This window comes from Tamandua tetradactyla, chromosome 6 (assembly GCF_023851605.1).
Source record: "Tamandua tetradactyla isolate mTamTet1 chromosome 6, mTamTet1.pri, whole genome shotgun sequence".
NCBI lineage: Eukaryota > Metazoa > Chordata > Mammalia > Pilosa > Myrmecophagidae > Tamandua > Tamandua tetradactyla.
Genome location: NC_135332.1, coordinates 42,980,526 through 43,001,801, shown reverse-complemented (window position 1 = coordinate 43,001,801; position 21,276 = coordinate 42,980,526). Strand labels below are relative to the sequence as shown.

The 21,276-nt window shown below is 38.1% G+C and overlaps 1 protein-coding gene across 17 annotated transcripts in view; it reads left to right on the top strand.

Moving 5' to 3' along the window:
• Positions 1-21,276, top strand: part of BCAS3 (BCAS3 microtubule associated cell migration factor) — a 726,008-nt gene that overhangs the window by 3,021 nt on the left and 701,711 nt on the right. For 15 of the 17 annotated variants that reach the window (XR_013177676.1, XM_077165018.1, XM_077165019.1 and 12 more), the window contains exons 3-4: positions 909-963; positions 5,311-5,386. Coding sequence is in view for 14 of the 17 variants with exons in the window: in XM_077165018.1 (XP_077021133.1) it covers positions 909-963; positions 5,311-5,386 (131 nt within the window). In the remaining 3 variants the exon portion in view is untranslated. Of the gene's footprint in view, positions 1-908; positions 964-5,310; positions 5,387-17,172; positions 17,527-21,276 lie in introns of those variants that run through there. The other 2 variants (XM_077165022.1, XM_077165020.1) reach the window with 2 other exon arrangements.

The window sequence follows — 21,276 nt, the reverse complement described above, 5'->3', positions numbered from 1 at the left end:
GGAGAGGTAAGCCCAATCAAGTTTTGTAGGTCTTTGAGGTATTTTGCTTTTGAATAGGATTTAGGATAACTCAGATTATTTTCTGCAAATGTACTTTTGAAAATCTTTGAAATGAATTTGATATGGTATTTGAGGAAATTGTTTTTCTCTTCTTGCTGATATTCATATACTTCCCATATAAAATATGTTAATTTAGTATCCTTGACAGTGTTACTTTTTTCCTTACTTTTGTGCCTTATGGTTTTTCTCATGCCTTGTCTATGCCACAAGTTCTATGCGGACTTTTAAATACCTCATTGTAATACCTGCATCTGCAGCAAAATACATATAGGAAAAGAACTAGGTTCATAACCAATTTAAAGAAAAGGTCACTAAATACTGCTTCACCAGCAGCAGTTTTTCTTGCTCTAACCAGGGCATTCTTCCTCTGTGACTCAAGAGGAAGATCTTGCTTTAGCCAGGTCTTCTGTCATCACAAAAAGACCTTTATTAACAGATGCTTGCAATTTGTAGACTTTTTTGAAAAAAATCAAGTTATTAAACTTTTTTTTAGAAATTTAAAATGAGGTTCTTAGAAATCTTAACTTGACCAGAGATGAAGGAATCTAAAAAGTAGTACATTGAAAAAATTCAGGCTTTAAAAAAAAACACGTTTGTCACTGGAAAAAAAAATAGAAGAGCTTGGTTTTTAAGAAGAGATAATGTTTAAAAATGCTTATTTGCATTTAATAAGATGTACAGAGACTCATAAATCCGGTAAGCAGAATTATCAGGTAATAAGAGTTAGCCTTTATTATCTTCATTTAATACATGAGTGACTTCATTAAGCCTTGTAGATAGAGCTGTTCCATGTTCTGTTTTGTGTCAAGCTATCATGACATATTTTTCTCCATTTCACCCTTTTCCAGAGAGCAGTCCTACATGGAAAGCGTTGTGACTTTTCTGCAAGATGTTGTGCCCCAGGTAAGTGTCAACATGTGGTTTCAGAAAAAGCATGTTTTACCTTTGGCAAAGAAGCTGTGAAATGTTGTGTTTCCTAAACTTGACACTAGTATCTTCAAGTTCAGAAAGGCCTTTGATATCTTAGCATCCTGACCATTGGTTGGGTGAAACAATACCTGTTATTGTGTAGATGTACCTTGGTTTTGGGCCAATAATGGCAAAACTGTTATTCCTCAGGATTTACTCTCAAAAGAGGAATCAAGGTGAGATGGATCTTGGGATTCTCCAGTTGGGCTCTATTTCCAAAATTTCCTTCTGTTATCCTAGTTGAGTGTTACCTGTTTCCACTGAGAAAGGCAATATAAACTATGCATTTCATTAGCTTGATAATGTGTCTTAGCACATACCTAATCTGTTTATATATCGAGCAGTCTCTTTGTGCCAAACACAAAATCTTTTTTTTCATTTTTTTCCACAACACAGGAGATTTCTATGTACACTATAGACTTTGGTTGTGTAAATTAGGGCTAATATGTTTTTTTTACATGGGCAGGCACGAGGAATCGAATCCAGGTCTCTGGTATGGCAGGCGAGAACTCTGCCTGCTGAGCCACCGTGGCCTGCCCAGGGCCAATATGTTTTGAAATTTAATTTCTTCTCTTTGAAATTAGTCAAAATTGTGCGTGTATATCTCCGATGTGTGTGTGTTCACACATATATCTATCTCTTTGTAAATATAGTCAGTGTATGTGTCAAATGAAAATAGGTGAGCCATGATGACAAGGTTTATGGGGCGTATAAAGAAGAAGAAATCATTATGTCAGTTAAGTTCTCAAAGAATTTGGTTAAGATGAAAAGTCAAACTGCTTAAAACAATAAAAAATTATAACAATGTATCAGTAAGTGTTACATATGGTAGTACATAATATTTAATTACTGGGGGACTGCAGAGCAAAGAAACAAGTGAAAGAGGTTCCGAAAGAGGTTAGAAATATCATTGTTGACATAAATGGAAAAGTAGGGTATTTGATGATGAAAGAAGCCAGCTAGCTGGACATGGTATAAGCAGCAGGGTTTATACCCTGGTGGTAGAGCATCTTCTGTTCTACACCAAGAGTTTCAGGCTTAGAGAGCAGTTGAAGGCTGAAATCCAACTTGTGCCTCTACACACTGCTTCCCTCTCATAAGCCCTAAACCCTGGCATGAAGTTGCAGTTTACAGCTCCAAAGAAAGGGCAATTTTTTTTTTAATTGCTTGCCCCTAGAGGGCCTCTTTATCAAATTTTCACAAAGGCTTCTTTTGTGCTATTAGTAACCCTGTGTAGCGAGTTGTTTTTGTTGGCTGGAGGGGAGGGGCTGTTGGAGAGTTTGCTGCAGGAACAAGAATACTTAATTGAGATGACTGTTAGGTGGAAAACTGAGGGCTGCTAAAAACGATAGGGTAAAAAATGCTGCAAATTACATGATTAATTTTCATTAATATTGTGTATTAGAAGATAATAGATTGTTAAATAATCTATGCAAATGGTTGTGAAGATTTGGATCAGAGTAGTTAACTGTGGATGTACAGTTGCAGGTACAAATCTAAAGAAAAGTATTTCTTCAACAAATTTATGTTGTCTGTCCCCTGAATGAAAGTTATTTTGTAGTTCTGGACAGAAAGCAAAAGTTGAGGCAACATTTGTTTGCACTATGAATCACGCACTGTGCTGAGTTTAGGGGATATACTGTGACTATCTTTAAGGCTTCATGGTCTAGTACAGGGGTTGCTAACTTTTTCTGGTAAGGACGAGATAATCAATATGTTCAGCTTTGCAGTTCATACAATATCTGGTAACTATTCAACTCTGCTGTATTCAGGTAGTGGACTGGATATATGCCAAATGCAAGTACCATAGTGGTATAAACAAAGTGCTGTGGTAGCATAGAGCAAGGAAAATTAACTTCAGTAGGGGGACATCAAAGAAGGTCACATAAAAGACGCCATTTGAATTGTGGCACAGAATAGAATAAACTTAATCCAGAATTGCTAATTTGAGAATGTGGGGCAGTGGGATCACACTAAGTGCTTGCTTATTTTGACAGAAAAGTCATGAATGACAGAGATATCATTTTTCATATCAGGTTTCACGTAGCTTAGTGATTGAAAGCACAGACTTTGGTGTTAGATCTGGCTTTATATTCAGCTCTACATCTTTCTCTGGACAAGTTACTGAACCTTACTAAACATCAGTGTCCTCATCTATGAAATATTGATAATCATTGTATTCATTATAGGTTTGTTTTGAGGCTTAAAGCATGTAATTTATTTAAAACTTAAAACAAAACAAAGTGAGTATTAACTATTCTTTTCTGGAGAGAGCATGAGGAGATGGAGATCCAGAGCTAGGGATGTAGATTTACTGCTTACAGTCAACTGAAATAACCACACAAGTCAAGGACATTATACTTTCTAATAGTAATGTTAAAACATAGGTACTTTAGGAGATGCTAACCATGTTTTGTCTAGGAATGTGATAATGGAACTGACTTTTTTTTTGGCATGGGCAGGCTCCAGAAATCGAACCCAGGTTGCCGGCATGGCAGGGGAGAACTCTGCCACTGAGCCACCATTGCCTGCCCTGGAACTAACTTTTTGATATATTAGACTTTTTCTTTACTTTTTGATTGACTTTCTAATATTTTTTTCCCCACATTTAATCCAAAATCTGTATTTTGCAGTCAGCCATTTGGAAACCTATTTTACACTGAAGTCTTGGAGCCCAGAAATTAATATCTGGATCTCCAAATAACACCCTAAAGAAAGAATGTGTTGAATTGGGCATTAGGTTCTTTGACACTCACAATTTGAGTTAATTCTAGTTGTGGTCAACAAGTAGCATTGTTGGTTGGTAGAAGCCCTTGACCTATTGATATAGTGCATATTGAGAACCATGACCTTGAATCTAGTAATCCCACTTAAAAAAATTTATTTTAAAAAAATAAAAGAAGAAAAAAATTATAGGCTCAGAACTTTTCAGTGCTGTATGAAATTTTCAGATTTTCAGTATAAAAAACTGTAGGTTGCCCAAATGTCAGTAATAGACAAACAAATTATGATACATGATCCCTAGAGAATTATTTGCTATCAGGAAAAATTATACTTTTTATGACATCATACTATGGAAGTTATTTTTTCTACAATGGAAGAAGTCAAAAATCACTTAAATGATATATACAGTGGCTGTTGTTTTTTCACAGATCTTTTGTAAGATTCAAAAATAACAAATCAAAATGTATTCCAAAATAAAACCTATTTTTTTAAAAAGAGTGAGTTGGTCTAGGAAGAAAAGAGCAAGACTGAAAAGGAAGAGGAATACGATGAGGATGAGGTGGTTGAAAATAAAGTTGATGAATTTGCTGGGTAGTGTAAGTTTCCAAACTCTTTAAAGGAATTGACTGCCATTATATGACTCACTTGTTTTGAAAAAAGACAATTGGAATGGAAGGATATATAAGATAATTTTGTATAGTAAGCCTAGTACTAAGATAAACAATAGTATTTCCTATAGCCATTGACCTTTTATGGTACACTAGTGGGCTGTAAATTGGCATGGAGATTTAAAGCACATCACTTATAACAAATTATTTATGAGGTGATATGTTTTGTATGTTTTCAGTACAGCACATATTAAATAATTGTTATTAGAACTGAATACCAGTTTATAATTGTACAAACCCCCCACCCAGTTTACACTGTTTTGTTGGCATTATGAATACTTTTAAGTACATACAGTCTTCTAAAAATTTTAAAGAAAAACATGATTTTAATGGAGAGGCACCATCTCTTGAATGCTGACAGATATTGACACTTCCCTTGGCTTCAGGGCCATTTGTGCTTATCTTCGTGACTCTTGAAGACCTTTGGGAACTAGCTGATAGGTTGCATCTGAAAGTCAGATAAGAGACTGAAAAACTAATATTCTTGAAAAGTCTACATAGAGTGTTAATTGCCTGATTATGACCCCCTGGGAACTAAGTAGGTAGTTTTGTTTGTTCTAAGGCTTCTTATTTGTTGACCAATTTAGGAGTGATTAGGTTTTTTAATGCCTTTTAATTATAGTGTTGTTTCTTAATGGTGTATGATCATTGCATTTTAGGTGTCTGCGATTTTTTTCAGTAGGTTAAAGCCCCTTTTTGACCAAGGCTAAAATAGGTCCCATGACTTTCTTTGGGAGTAATATTACCCCCAAATATTTTCATTACCAAAATGTAGGAGTAGTAAAGTTGGAGAGGGACAGGGTTGGTTTTGTTTCAGTCACTTTGTTTTGAATATCAAATTAATATTAGAGCTGTAAAATGTATTCAAACATTTCTGTTTACTCTTCAGGCTTACAGTGGAACACCTCTAACAGAAGAAAAGGAGAAAATAGTCTGGGTCAGATTTGAAAATGCTGATTTAAATGGTATGGTTTAAACATTTTGTGGAATATGAGTTAAATGTTTGGGGTTGAACTGATACCAAAAAGAGAACATTTGCTGTAGTCAGATCGCTTTAGTTTTCAAAATAGGTTCCTTTTTAATTTAAAAAGTAATATGACCACAGTATAGAAATTTCATTAGAACTAATATTGTGCTGGTCAACATGTCTTAAAATAACTAACTCAGAGTGTTTGGCCTTAAACTAAGTCAGGTACTTAGCCTTAAACCTGAGAAGCCTATATTCTTCAATTATTCTTAAATTCAATAATTTAAGAAATTTCCTAGAAAATATTAATTCAAGTTTGGTCAGTTGTATAGGATTTAGGGCTGCAAAATAATCAGTAATACTGAACTTTCTAGACTTTGAAATTATTTTTATCAACAGTTTATTTGCTCATCCAAGACCTGCTTTTTCTCAGATACATTCTGTTATTCTTTCTTGCTCTCTCTTGCAAGGGAGCAGGTAGTGGTATATTTACCAGGTTATGATATCTGTTTTATTCTGGCCAAGTTTGGGAGACACTGATGAGAAGTTGAATGGGAGAAAGGGAAGAGTATTTTACTCTCTTTGTTTCTGTTAGTGGCTACTCTTCCTTGTTGGTTTTAGCTTTCCTGGAATAGCCCCATTCATGTTCCACTTTCTTCTAGGTGACTGCAACACCTTGCACTCTTCCCTTTTCTCCCCAGCCTAGTGGCTACTTGCTATTGCAAATCTGATAGGTTGCCTTACAGTTTTTCATTTGGCTTCTCAGCTTTTCTATCCACCTGTGTAACTAATTCTCTATATCAGATTCTTTATTTTAAATACAATGACTTGTGAGTTCTGGAAAGATGGCAGAATGAAATAGGTTGAGTTAACCCCTGCTCCAAGGAAGAGCTAGAGAAGGGACAGGAAAATGACAGAGACAGCAATTTCAGGCTATAAGTGTTTTGAGAGAGTCTCCTGTACCACATAGGGTGGCCTGAATTGCAAAGGCTGAAGATTGAGATGCAGAGAACTGAAGACCATCCAGCTAGTGCAAACAGTCTAACACACCCCTTTCCAAATGGAGGCCCAGAGCCCTCAGGAATGCACAGATAGGGAGACAAGGACTAGGAAGTAAGCCAAGCCACATTCTTTGAATGCACTACACCCATGTGCACTGCCCTGGCCTTGCAACCCCCACCCCAGCACCCCATGTACTTGAACCCTACCTACCCCCCGCCCCCTCCACTGCACTCCAAGTACCCCCACTCTGACCTGTGCATCCCTGCCCCACACATGCACACCCCAGCCTCATCCACCTTTCCTATGCAAGTACACATCTTACTCTGCCGCTCCTGAGACTCGTGCTAGCCCCTTACCCCCCACCTTGCCCTCCCTGCCCACTGCAGGCGCTCACCTGCCCATCTGGGCTGCAGGCACTTACCTTCATACCCGTGCCACACCTGCACCCAGCCCAAGCAGTCTTGCAACCTCGCCCCACCCCTCCTGAACTCTGCCCACGTGCACATCAGTGTCTAGCGCCCCCAGACCCACGCAAGCACACAGCCACATCCTGCCTGCCTCGGCACACACATATCCATACCCAGGCCCCTTGACCCATACACAACATGCAACAGCAGATCTGAAGAGGCAGAAGAAATAAGTGAGCTAGAGGGCAGGACAACTTATTTCAAATACACAAAAGAACAAATGGCAAAAATGATGGAAAATTTTGAACTGGATCTCAGGGAAATGATAGACAAAACAAAGCACGCAAATATAAGAATCATTGGTGTCTCAGAAGGAGAAGAGAACAGCAAAGGGCTAGAAGATTAGTTGAGGATATAATGGGAAAAACTTCCCAACCCTTATAAAGGTTATAAATATGCAAATCAAAGAAGCCTAGTGAACTCCAAATAGAATAAATCCAAATAGGCCTACTACAAGACATACTAATCAGTCTGTCAAATATTGAAGAGAAGAAAATCCTGAAATTGGCAAGTGAAAAACAATCTACTACATAGAAAGGAAATCACATAAGACTGAGTTTGTACTATTCAGTGGCACTATGGAGGTAATGAGGCAGTGGTGTGGTACATTTAAGTTCTTAAAGAGAAAGACTTCCAGCCAAGAATTCTGTACCCAGCCAAATTGTCCTTCAAAACTGAGGGAAAGATTAAAGTTTTCACAGACAAACAATTACTGAGAGAATTTGTCAACAAGAGACAGGCCCTAAAAGAAATACTAAAGGAGTTCTGCCCACTGAAAAAAAAAAACAAAAAAACAGGAGATAAAGGTCTGGAGGAGGGCATAGAATTGAAGAATACAAGTAAGGGAAAAGAATATATAGATCTGACAAATAAAATCTAAAAGATAAGATGGTGGATTTGAGAAACACCCTTACAGTAATAACTTTTTAAAAACCTTTTTATTATCAAACCAAATGAACATACAAACATTAACATTCTTGATATACAAATGTTCCATGTATGGTGTACAATCACTGGCTCACGATATCATCACATAGTAGTATATTCATCACCATGATCATTTTTCAGAACATTTGCATCACTCCAGAAAAAGAGATAAAAAGAAAAAAGAAAAAGCTCATATGTACCATACCCCTTACCTGTCCCTCTCATTGACTACTAGTATTTCCATCTACTCAATATATTTTAACCTTTGTTCCCCCTATTTTTTTTCTATACCCCTGTTCTCGTTTGCTAGCTGCTGGAATGCAACACACCAGAGACGGATTGGCTTTTAATAAAAGGGGATTTATTTTGTTAGTTCTTCAGAGGAAAGGCAGCTAACTTTCAATGGAGGTTCTTTCTTACGTGAGAAGGCACAGGGTGATTTCTGTGGCCTTCTCTCTAGGCCTCTGGGTTCCAACAACTTTCCCCAGGGTGACTTCTTTCTGCATCTCCAAAGGCCTGGGCTGAGCTGCAAGTGCTGAGATGAGGATGCTGAGCTGCTTGGGCTGTGCTATGTTGAGCTCTCTTATTTAAGGACCAACCAGTGAAATCAAACATCATTCGTTGCAGCAGGCACGCCTCTTAGCCAACTGCAGATGTAATGAGCAACAGATGAGGTTCACATACCATGGCTCATGTCCACAGCAACGGAACTAAGTACCTTCACTTGGCCAAGTTGACAACTGAATCTAACTACCACAACCCCTTACCACTCCTTTTCATTGCTCATTAGTATTTCAATCTACTGAATTTATTTTAACATTTGTTCCCACTATTATTTATTTTTAATCCATATTTTTTTAACTCTTCTGTCAATATCGTAGATAAGGGAGCATCAGACACAAGGTTTTCACAGTCACATTGTGAAAACAGTTATTATACATTCGTCTTCAAGAAACATGGCTACTGGAATACAGCTCTACAGTTTCAAACACTTCTCTCTATCTTCTCTAATATACCTTAAACTGAAAAGGGGATATCTATAAAATGCGTAAGAATAACCTACAGGATAACCTCTTGACTCTGTTTGAAATCTCTCAGTCACTTTATTTTGTTTCATTTCTCTCTTCCCCCTTTCGATCAAGAAGGTTTTCTCGGTTCCTTGATGCAGAGTCCCAGCTCATTCTAGGATTTCTGTCCATGATTCCAGGGAGGTTTACACCCCTGGAAGTCATGTCTCACATAGAGAGGGGGAGGCAGTGAGTTTGCTATCTATGTTGGCTGAGAGAGAGGGGGGTGACATCTGAGCAACAAAAGAGGTTCTCTGAGGGTTACTCTTAGGTCTAATTTTAAGTAGGCTTAGTCTGTCCTTTCCGGGGGTAAGAGTCATATAACAAACCAGAAGATTGAGGGCTTGGCCTATTGATTTGGTTGTTCCCATTGCTTGCGAGAATATCAGGAATTCTCCATATGGGAAAGTTGAATTTTCCCCCTTTCATGCCGTTCCCCCAAGGGGAGTTTGCAAATACTTTTTTATTCACTTGAACCTTCTATCTTCAGTATCTCCTATGAACTCTGTTTTTAGAGCTCCAAAGAATCCTCTTCTTTAGAGCTACTGTCCATGATAAGAGAGGCTAATCACTTCTAAAATTTGGTGTCACTTCAACTTTGAACTCTACTAGCTGGCTCTTTCATATTGATAACTTGTTGAGCTCTCTGTAGGGAATAAAATGTTTATATAATTATTTATAATATCAGTGATAAAACCATTTCTGGAAATTGTTCATTTCAGAACATTAAAATGTTGGAAAGTAGTAGTAGTAGAGTTCTAGTCTGGTGTTTTATAAATGTTTCGTACCGTATTTCTCTGACAGCTTCTTATGGTTTTAATTTTTCTTTCTTAGAATTCTCAAATTTTCTTGCCTACTAATATATTCTTCCTTTTCCTTCTTTTTTTTAAGCCTTAACTTCATCTGCATTTATTATTTTTTTTAACTTTTTTTAATTGTGTAGTATAACATATATACAAAGCAAAGAAATAAAATAGTAGTGGTTTTCAAAGAACTCTTCAACAAGAGGTTACAGGATAGATCCCAGAGTTTGTCATGGGCTACCATATGATCATCTCATATTTTTCCTTCTAGCTGCTCCAGAATATAGGAGGCTAGAGGGCTTAAATATTTTATCATCACTATCGACTTTTTGTCCTTCTATTTGTGAAAAATAACATGCATACAAAAAAGCTATAAATTTCAAAGCATAACATCACAATTAGTTGTAGAACATATTTCAGACTTCGACATGGGTTACAATTTCACAATTTTAGGTTTTTACTTCTAGCTGCTCTAAAATACTGGAGACTAGAAGAGATATCAATTTAATGATTCATTCATTTGTTAAATTCTATCTTCTCTGTATAACTCCACCATCACCTTTTATCTTTCCATCCCTCTCTTTAGGAGTGTTTGGGCTATGGCAATTCTAAATTTTTCCAATTGGAAGGGTCTGTCACTAATATGGGGTAGAGAGATGGAACTATCTGATGTTCTGGACAGGCTGGGCTAGGTTTCAGGGCTTAACTGGACCAGGGACCTTTCTGGAGGTTGTAGGTTTCTGGAAAATTATTCTAGTGCCTGGAACCCTTGTGGAATCTTATATATCACCCTAGGTGTTCTTTCGGATTCACTAGAATGGTCCTGGTTGGGGGTTGGCAGGTTATGATAGGTAACAAGGTCTACCTCAATTTTGCATAAGAGCCACCTCCAGAGTAGCCTCTTGACTCTATTTGAACTCTCTCTGCCACTGATACTTTATTAATTACACTTCTTTTCCCCCTTTTGGAAAAGATGTAATTGTTGATCCCACAGTGCTGCGTCTGGATTCATCTCTGGGAATCATCTCCCATGTTGCCAGGGAGACTTTCACCCCTGGATGTCATGTTCCATGTAGGGGGGTGTTCTAGTTTGCTAGCTACCGGAATCCAATGTACCAGAAGTGGAATGGCTTTTAAAAAGGGGAATTTAGTAAGATGCTAGTTTATAGTTTTAAGGCTGAGATAATGTCCCAGTTAAAGCAAGTCTACAGAAATGTCCAATTAAAGGTGTCCAGGGAAAGATACCTTGGTTCAAGAAGGCCGATGAAGTTCAGGGTCTCTCTCTCATCTGGAAAGGCATGTGGTGAACACGGCATCATCTGCTAGCTTTCTCTCCTGGCTTCTCTTCACAAAGCACCCTGGGAGGCATTTTCGTTCTTCATTTCCAAAGATTGCTGCCTGATGGACTTTGCTTCTTGTGGCCATGTCGTTCTGCTCTCTCTGAATCTCCCGCTTTCTCCAAAATGTTTTCTGTTTTATAGGATTCCACTAAAGTAATCAAGACCCACCCAAATGGGTAGAGACACGCCTCCACTTAATCCAGTTTAACAGCCACTGTTGATTAAATCACGTCTCCCAAGAGATGATCTAATTACAGTTTCATGCATACGGTGCTGAATAGGGATTAGAAGAAATGGTTGCCTTTACAAAATGGGATTAGGATTAAAACGTGGCTTTTCTAGGGTACATGCATCATTTCAAACCAGGACATTCTACCCTCTGGATCCTAAAAAAGACATGTTTTTCCCGTATGCAAAATGCATTAATTTCAGAACAATATCAGAAATACTTAAACCATTTCAGTAGTATTGAGAATGAAATACAAAGTTAGAAACAGTACAAACTCCTATCAAAGTTAGTTACAGGCATAGTCTGTTCTAAGGCAAAGTTCTCCTCTAGCTCTGGACCTATTAAAAACTCAAAGCAAGTTATTTGCTGCCAACATACAAAGGAGCAACATTCATAGGATACATATACCCATTTTCATAGGGAGGAAGGAACACGGGTCATTGGACTCATATAGTTTTGAAAACTTGCTGGACAAAGTCCATTAGATTTCAAAGTCTGAGAGTCATTTATCTTTGGGGTTTCTGAAAGCAGCATTCCCACCCTTTCCAAGGGCCTACGCAGAGGCCTGCCTCTCTCCAAACACAACCTTGGGGTACACTGGGGAGACCACCTTTTTCTCAGCTCTACCCTCTCTAAGCATTGGGGCTGCACCTGGGCTCTCTGCCATCTCCGGGGCACATGCTCAACCCCTCCATGTGGTGGCAGCCAGGCTCTCCCCAAACCCCAAGAAATGTGCTTCACCCTCTCCAAGGCCTGAGGCAGCATGATTCTTCCACTGCAATGAGGTGGAAGGCCCATCCTCTACCTTTGGGGCAGACTCACCCTCTCCATGGGCTTGGGTGGGTCCGCTCGCCTGGCTTGAGTCTTCTTGACTTCAGACCCTGGTCTCCATGGTTTTGCCTCTGAAGTTGTTTTTCCTCCAATGTGCCCCTTCTCTGTCCCTCTCAGTCTTCACTGGCAGTGGCTCTGTTTATACAGATCACACAGCACTATTGTTGGCTTTTTATGCAGTAGCCTTGGGTCATGCCCATCAGACATAAGGAGTTTCCACAAATCCTTCCTGGATAACTCCATGTCCATTCCTGGCTATCTCTGAAATGGTTGAATGGTTTCATATTTGGCCAAGACCTCATGTGGGACACTGTTCTCTGGGATCTCCCTTCCTGGATTCCCAGAATTCTCCAGAACATCAGCTTCTGGTTTCTTTGTACCCAAGAGTTCAGTTCTCAGCTTATCTCTTTCTTGTCATATTTCGCTATAAGCTGCAAGGAGAAACCGGGCTGCATTTTCCACATTTAATTTGGAAATCTCTTCTGCTAAATGTCCAAGTTCATAGCTTTTAAAATCTGCCTTCCAGCCAAAGCCACTGTCAATTTTGCCAGATATCTGCTATTTTAAAACAAGGATCACCTTCCTTCCAGTTTGCAATAATGCATACCTCATTTTTGCGTAGGGCTTCCTCACAGGTAGCTTTGGAGTCCACGTTTCTACCAACAGTCTCTTCAGAGCATTCCAGGCCTTCTCTGTCAAGCTTCTCACAACTCCAGAATCTTCCCCTTATCCATTTAAACAGCTGTTCCAACATGTTTGGTATTTGTAAGTCACAGCAACACCCCATTCCTGGTACCAAACTCTGTTCTAGTTTGCTAGCTGCCAGAATGCAATGTACAGAAATGGAATGGCTTTTAAAAAGGGAACTTTAATGAGTTACTAGTTTATAGTTCTAAGGCTGAGAAAATGTCCCAATTAAAACAAGTCTATAGAAATATCCAATCCAAGGCATCCAGGGAAAGATACCTTGGTTCAAGAAGGCTGATGAAGTTCAGGGTTTCTCTCTGTAAGTGAGAAGGCACATGGCAAACACAGTCAGGGCTTCTCTCTCAGCTGGAAGGGCACATGGCGAACATGGCATCATCTGCTAGCTTTCTCTCCTGTCTTTCTGTTTCATGAAGCTTCCTGGGAGGCATTTTCCTTCTTCATCTTCAAAGGTCACTGGCTGGCGGACTCTGCTTCTCATGGCTATGTCATTCTCTGCTCTCTCAGAATCTCCTGCTTTCTCCAAAATGTTTCCTCTTTTATAGGATTCCAGTAAACTATTCAAGACCCACCCAAATGGGTGGAGACATTCCTCCACTTAATCCAGTTTAACAACCCCTCTTCATCACTCAAGATCACATCAAGATGTGACTCCTAAATCACATCTCTAGGGAGATGATCTAATTACAATTTCAAACATACAGTACTGAATAGGGATTAGAAGAAATGGCTGGATTTATAAAATGGGATTAGTATCAAAACGGCTTTTCTAAGCTACATACATCATTTCAAACCAGCACAGGGGGAGGGCAATAATTTCACTTGCTAAGGTGGGCTTAGAGAGACTGAGGCCACATCTGAGCAACAAGAGAGGTCCTCCAGAAGTAACTCTTAGGCATGCCTATAGGTAGTCTAAGCTTCTCCACTACCTACATAAGCTTCACAAGAGTAAGCCTCATGATCGAGGGCATGGCCTATTGATTTGGATATCCCTAAAGTTTGATACAGTATCAGTGAATTCCCTGATGGTAAGGTTTAATAGTTCCATATTCTTTGTTCCTTCCCTCGGGGACTTTGCCAATACTTTTTGACTATCTGTTTAATACACTCTAGGATGTTTCCAGGCATTACAATAATCAATACCAGATTACAGGACCTCTTTCTTATTCTGTGCTTCCTGTGTTTCATTTGTTCAAATAAGCTGTACAGAAAGATTGAATTAAATTATGCACTGCAGACAATTGCAGTTCCAGATCAAATAAACCTTTCTTCCATTGGTCTCAAAAGAGTATGTGTGGTTCTAAAATATAGACACATTCTTCCTTACCCCTATGCTCTGAATTACTTTAACCAACCTGTTCAGTTTCATTTTAATTTCTAAATATCAGGTTACATATATAAAACAGCCTCTCAAAATCTAGAAATAATAATCAGCACTCCAGACGTAATGTGTCTGTTCTAAAAGCTTACGATCTAGGCCCCTGTTTTCTTATAAGCATTTTCTAAAGGTGACCATACCATTGTTGTTTTTTTTTATTTCTGGCTCATTTGGTCTCACCAAATGTCCCCTATGTTCATTCACATCATTGCATGCCTTGTGACATTGTTCTTTTTTGTAGCAGCACAACCTTTGTTCATAAGTGTACACCATCTTTCACCCATTTACTTCTTTATCAGTGCATCTTTCAGCCACCTGCATTCATCGGGCATCATGTAGAAAGCCCAAATTCCACAGTCCATCAACATTCTCAATTTTAGATAATTTCATTGGTCCCAAGAGACAGGAAACCAATAACATGCCCTCACCAAATAGGAAATCTAAACCTTGCCCCAGTATTTACCTCTGCTGTTGCTGTGGTAGTGCTGATGATTTCCTTTTGAACATTGTTCGTAGCTTGTAATAGCAGTTTCCCCCCTGTATCCTGGGTTTAAATACTCTTTATACAACAGTCATATCTTTGAGGTAATTCTTAACGAGAACTCATTCATATTTCTAATGTGAATCCGTGGAACACGTAGGTCTATACAAGCCCTTTCAATCTTGTTCATCTTTAATATGATAATATTACTTCTAAACCCACTAGAGAATCACCTTTGCTCCTATATCTTCCCCTTATATTGGAATTCATCCTCATTAGCTAGCAGTTCACCCATCTCTAGCTTCTGAAGTCCCCTATATTCTATATTATAAGCCTCTGATTGTACCTTTATGCTGGTCATAAAAGTGGAATCATACAGTTTCTATCCATTTGTGTCTGGCTAATTTCGCTCAACATTGTGTCCTTAAGGCTCATGCATCTTGTCATGTGCTTCAGGACATCATTTTGTCTTACTGTTGCATAACATTCCATCGTATGTACATACCACATTTTGTTGATCCACTCTTCTGTTGATAGGCATTTGGTTTGTTTCCATATTTTGGTGATTGTGAATAATGCTGCTATGAACATTGGTGTGCAAATGTCTGTTCATGTCACTGCTTTCCGCTCTTCTGGGTATATACCAAGTAGTGGTGTTGGTGAGTTGTAGGACGACTCAGTGTTTAGATTTCTGAGAAATTGTCAAAGTGTCTTCCTCAGCAGCTGTACCATTTATACATTCCCACCAGCAGTGCATAAATGTCCCGATTTCTCCACATCTTTTCCAACATTTGTGGTTTCCTGTTTGCTTAATGGAAGCATTTCTTATATGTGTGAGATGATATCTCATCATGGTTTTGATTTGCATTTCCCTTATAGTTAATGGAAGTGAACGTCTTTTCACTTGTCTTGCACATGTTTCCTTATGTTTTCTTCTGGAAATTTTATTGTACTGGCCCTTACTTTTATTTAGGTCTTTATTCACTTTCAGATAATTTTTGAATAGGGTGTTATGTAGGGGTCCTCTTTCATTCTTTTGGCCAGGGATATCTAGTTCTTACAGGCCCATTTATGGAAAAGACTGTTTTGTCCCAGTATTTAGGGGTCTTTTTGAAGACCAGATGACCATAGATGTGGGGGTCTATTTCTGAACTCTCAATTCTATTCAGTGGATCAGTATGTCTATCTTTGTGTCAGTACCATGCTGTTTTGACTACTGTGGCTTTATAGTAAAGTTTAAAATCAGAAAGTGTAAGTCCTCCCATTTCATTCTTTTTTTTTAGTATGTTTTTGGCTCTTTGGGGCCCCTTTCCTTTCCAAATAAATTTGATAACTAGCTTTTCCAAGTCTTCAAATTAGGTTGTTGGAATTTTGATTGGCATTGCATTGAATTTATAGATCAATTTGGGAAGAATTGATATCATAACGATATTTAGCCTTCCTGTCCATGAACATGGAATGTCTTTCTACCTATTAACATCTTCTTTGATTAATTTTAGCAGTATTTTGTGGTTTTCTGTGTACAGGTCCTTTAGATTCCCTGGTTAAGTTAATTACTAGATACTTGATTCTTTTAGTTGCTATTGTGAATGAAATTTTTTTCTTGATGGTCTCCTCAGATAGGTCATTACTTTTTTTGGGCATTAATTGTGTATCATGCCACTTTGCTGAATTTGTTAATTGGCTCAAATAGCTTTGTCATAGATTTCTTAGGATTTTCCATGTATAGTATCATGTCATCAGCAAATAATGAAAGTTTTACTTCATCCTTTCTGATTTGGTTGCTTTTTATTTCTTTTTCCTGCCTGATAGCTCTAGCTAGAACTTCTGCACAATGTTGGATAATAGTGGTGACAGTGAGCATCCTTGTCTCATTCCCGATCTCAGGGGAAAGACTTTCAGTCTCTCACCATTGAGTATGATGCTGGCTGTTGGTTTTTCATGTATTCCCTATATGATATTAAGAAAGTTTCCTTCATTTCTCACCTTTTGAAGTGTTTTTATTAGAGAAGGAGGCTGAATTTTGTTGAATGACTTTTCGGCATCAATTGAAATGATGATACGATCTTTCTCTTTCAGCTTAATATGTTCTATTACATTGATTGATTAGTTTGCGTTGAACTACTGCTGCATGCCTTGTATAAACCCCACATGGTTGTGATGTATAATTGTTTTAATGTGCCGTTGGATTCTGTTAGCAAGTATGTTGTTGAGAATTTTTGCATCTTTGTTCATTAGGGAGGTTGGCCTGTAGTTTTCCTTTTTTTGTAGTATCTTTGTCTAGTTTTGTATTAGAGTGATGTTAGCTTCATAAAATGAGTTAGGTAGTGCTCCGTTTTCCTCAATTTTTTGGAAGATTTTAAGCAGGAACAATGGTAGTTCTTTTTGGAATGTTTGGTAAAATTTCTCTGTGAAGCCATCTGTTTTGGTTTGTTAAAGCTGCGAGAATGCAGTATACCAGAAATGGAATGGCTTTTAAAAAGGGAATTTGTTAAGTTGAAAGTTTACAGTTCTAAGGCTATAAAAATGTCCAAACTAAGGAATCCAGAGATAGATACCTTGACTCAAGAAAAGCTGAGGGTCTGGAACATCTGTGTCAGCTGGAACGGCATGTGGCTGGTATCTTTTGGCTCTTTGGCTTCTCGTTTCAAACAGCTTTCCTGGGGAGCATTTTCCTTCTGCGTCACCAAATGTCTGGGTCTCCTGTTGGCTATAAGTTTTCCCCCCAAATTTTCCCTCTTAAAATGACTCCAGTAGGCAACCACACCTTGAATGGGTGGAGTTGCATCTCTATGGAAACTACCTAATCAAAAATTCAGAACCACTGTTGGGTGAATCATATCTCCATGGAAACAACTTAACAAAGAAGATTCCACCCAGCAATACTGAAGTAGGATTAAAGAACATGGTATTTCTGGAGTATATAGCCATTTCAAACTGGGACACCATCTGAACCTGGGCTTTTCTTTGTAGGAAGGTTTTTGATGACTGTTTGAATCTCTTTACTTGTTATTAGTTTGTGTGTAGGTCTTCTATTTCTTCTTCATTTCTTCATTGGTTGTTCGTACGTTTCTAGGAAATTGTCCATTTCATCCAGGTTGTCTAGTTTGTTGGTGTATACTTGTTCATAGTATCTTATGATTTTTTAAATTTCTTCAGGGTCTATGGTAATGACTCCATCTCTCATTTATGATTTTATTTATTTGCAACCCCTCTCATTTTCTCTTTGTCAACTTAGCTAAGGGTCCATCAATTTTATTGATTTTCTTGAAGAACCACCTTTTGGTTTTATTGTGTCTCAATTATTTTTTGTTCTCAATTCATTTATTTCTGCTTTAATCTTTATTATTTCTCTTCTTCTGTTTGCTTTCTGGTTAGTTTGCTGTTCCTCCCTGTGAACAGTTACGTCCTCAGTTTTTGCTTGATCCTTTTTTTTTTACATGGGCAGGCACCTGGAATCAAACCCGGGTCTCCGGCATGGCAGGCGAGAACTCTGTCTGCTGAGCCATCGTGGCCCACCCACATTCTCTTTTTTTTTTTTTCTTGGGTGCATGATCCAGAAATCGAACCCAGGTCTCCGCATGGAAGGCAGCATTCTAACCCCTGAACTCCCTGTGCACCCTTCATTCTATTTTTTTAAATTAAAAAAATTTTTTTAACATAACAACATACAAACGTGAACATTCTTACCATATGATCATTCCATTCTTGATATATAAGCAATAATTCACAATATCATCACATACTTTTATATTTATCATCACGATCACCTCTCAGAACATTTGCATCAATCCAGAAAAAGAAAAAAAAACATTCTTACATACCATAGCCCCCCTTCACCGATTACCAGCATTTCAATCTACTAACTTTATTTTAACATTTGTTCCCCCTATTATTTATTTATTTTTAATCCATATTTTTATTCATTTGTCCATAAGGTAGATAAAAAGAGCATCAGACACAAGGTTTTCACAATCACACAGTCACATTGTGAAAGCTATATCATTACACAATCATCTTCAGGAAACATGGCTACTGAAACAGAGCTCTACATTTTCAGGCAGTTCCCTCCAGCCTCTTCTTTACACCTTAACTAAAGACGTGATATCTATATAATGCGTAAGAATGACCTCCAGGATAACCTCTTGACTCTGTTTGGAATCTCTCAGCTATTGACACTTTATTTTGTCTCATTTTGCTCTTCCCCCTTTGTGTCGAGAAGTTTTTCTCAATCCCTTGATGCTGAGTCCCAGCTCAGTGTAGGATTTCTGTTCCACATTGTCAGGAGAGTCCACACCCCTGGGTGTCATGTCCCACATAGAGAGGGGGAGGGCAGTGAATCTGCTTGTCATGTTGGCTGTCATGTGTTGCTCACATTTGAGCAACAAACGAGGTTTTTTTGGGGGGGTGACTCTTAGGCCTAATTTTAATTAGACTAGGCCTATTCTTTGTGGGGTTAAGTTTCATATGAACAACCCCCCAGATTGAGGGCTTGGCCTATTGTTTTGATTGTCCCCACTGCTTGTGAGAATATCAGGAATTCTCGAGACACTTGGGTAAGTTGAGTTCTCCTCCTTTCTCGCCATTCCCCCAAGAGGGCTTTGCAAATACTTTTTTATTCACAATTTAAATCACTCTGGGATTTATTGGAGCATCACTCTGGAGAAACCTACAAAATCTCATGCCCCACTCAAGTGCATTTCCTATTATAAATTATGTAGACAGCTTAATTGAACATCATAAGTAGATGGAACCTTGAATATTCCTAAATATTTTTGTCTTTTGGTGCAATTGTAAATGGATTTTTTTTCTTGATTTCCAACTCAGATTGCTCATTATAAGTGTATTGAAACACTACAGATTTTTGAGTGTTGATCTTGTAACCTGCCACTTTGCTATACTCATTTATTAGCTTTAGTAGTTTTGCTGTGGATTTTTCAGGGTTTTCAACATATAGTACCATATCATCTGCAAACAGTAAGAGTTTTACTTCTTCCTTTCCAGTTTTGATGCCTTGTATTTCTTTTTCTTGTCTAATTGCTCTGGCTAGAACTTCCAACACAGTGTTGAATAACAGTGGTGATAGTGGACATCCTTGTCTTGTTCCTGATCTTCAGGGAAAAGTTTTCAGTTTTTCCCCCATTGAGGATGATGTTAGCTGTGGGTTTTTCTTATATTCCCTTTATCATGTTGAGGAAGTTCCCTTCTATTCCTATCCTTTGAAGTGTTTTCAACAGGAAAGGATGTTGAATTTTTGTCATATGCCTTTTCTGCATTAATCGAGATGATCATGTGGTTTTTCTGCTTTGATTTGTTGATATGGTGTATTACATTAATTGATTTTCTTATGTTGAACCATCCTAGTATACCTGGAATGAATCCTATTTAGTCATGGGGTATAGTTCTTTTAATGTGTTGTTGGATTTGATTTTTAAGAATTTTGTTGAGGATTTTTGCATCTATATTCATTAGAGAGATTGGTCTGTAGTTTTCTTTCTTGTAATATCTTTGTCTGGCTTTAGTATGAGGGTGATGTTGGCTTCATAGAACGAGTTAGATAAGCTTCCCGCCTCTTCAACTTTTTTGAAGTGTTTGAGCAGGATTGGTACTAATTCTTTTTTTTTTTTTATATATCCTCTAAAAATTTTTATTTAAGTATCGTCATCCATTTTAATTACCATGGTAACAGAGATAGAAACTTGGTCTTATATATATATATACAGGTTTTTTTTTTTTTTTTATGCTTCAGTAATTCTTAACATCATCACATAGATGCATGATCATCGTTTCTTAGTACATTTGCTTCGGTTTAGAAGAACTAGCAACACAACAGAAAAAAATATAGAATGTTAATATAGAGAAAAACAATAAAAGTAATAATAATAGTAAAAAAAAACAACAACAAAAACCTACAGCTCAGATGCAGCTTCATTCAGTGTTTTAACATGATTACTTTACAATTAGGTATTATTGTGCTGTCCATTTTTCAGTTTTTTTATCTAGTCCTGTTGCACAGTCTGTATCCCTTCAGCTCCAATTACCCATTATCTTACCCTGTTTCTAACTCCTGCTGGACTCTGTTACCAGTGATATATTCCAAGTTTATTCTCGAATGTCGGTTCACATCAGTGGGACCATACAGTATTTGTCCTTTAGTTTTTGGCTGGACTCACTCAGCATAATGTTCTCTAGGTCCATCCATGTTATTACATGCTTCATAAGTTTATCCTGTCTTAAAGCTGCATAATATTCCATCATATGTATATACCACAGTTTGTTTAGCCATTCTTCTGTTGATGGACATTTTGGCTGTTTCCATCTCTTTGCAATTGTAAATAACACTGCTATAAACATTGGTGTGCAGATGTCCGTTTGTGTCTTTGCCCTTAAGTCCTTTGAGTAGATACCTAGCAATGGTATTGCTGGGTCGTATGGCAATTCTATATTCAGCTTTTTGAGGAACCGCCAAACTGCCTTCCACAGTGGTTGCACCCTTTGACATTCCCACCAACAGTGGATAAGTGTGCCTCTTTCTCCGCATCCTCTCCAGCACTTGTCATTTTCCGTTTTGTTGATAATGGCCATTCTGGTGGGTGTGAGATGATATCTCATTGTGGTTTTGATTTGCATTTCTCTAATGGCCAGGGACATTGAGCAT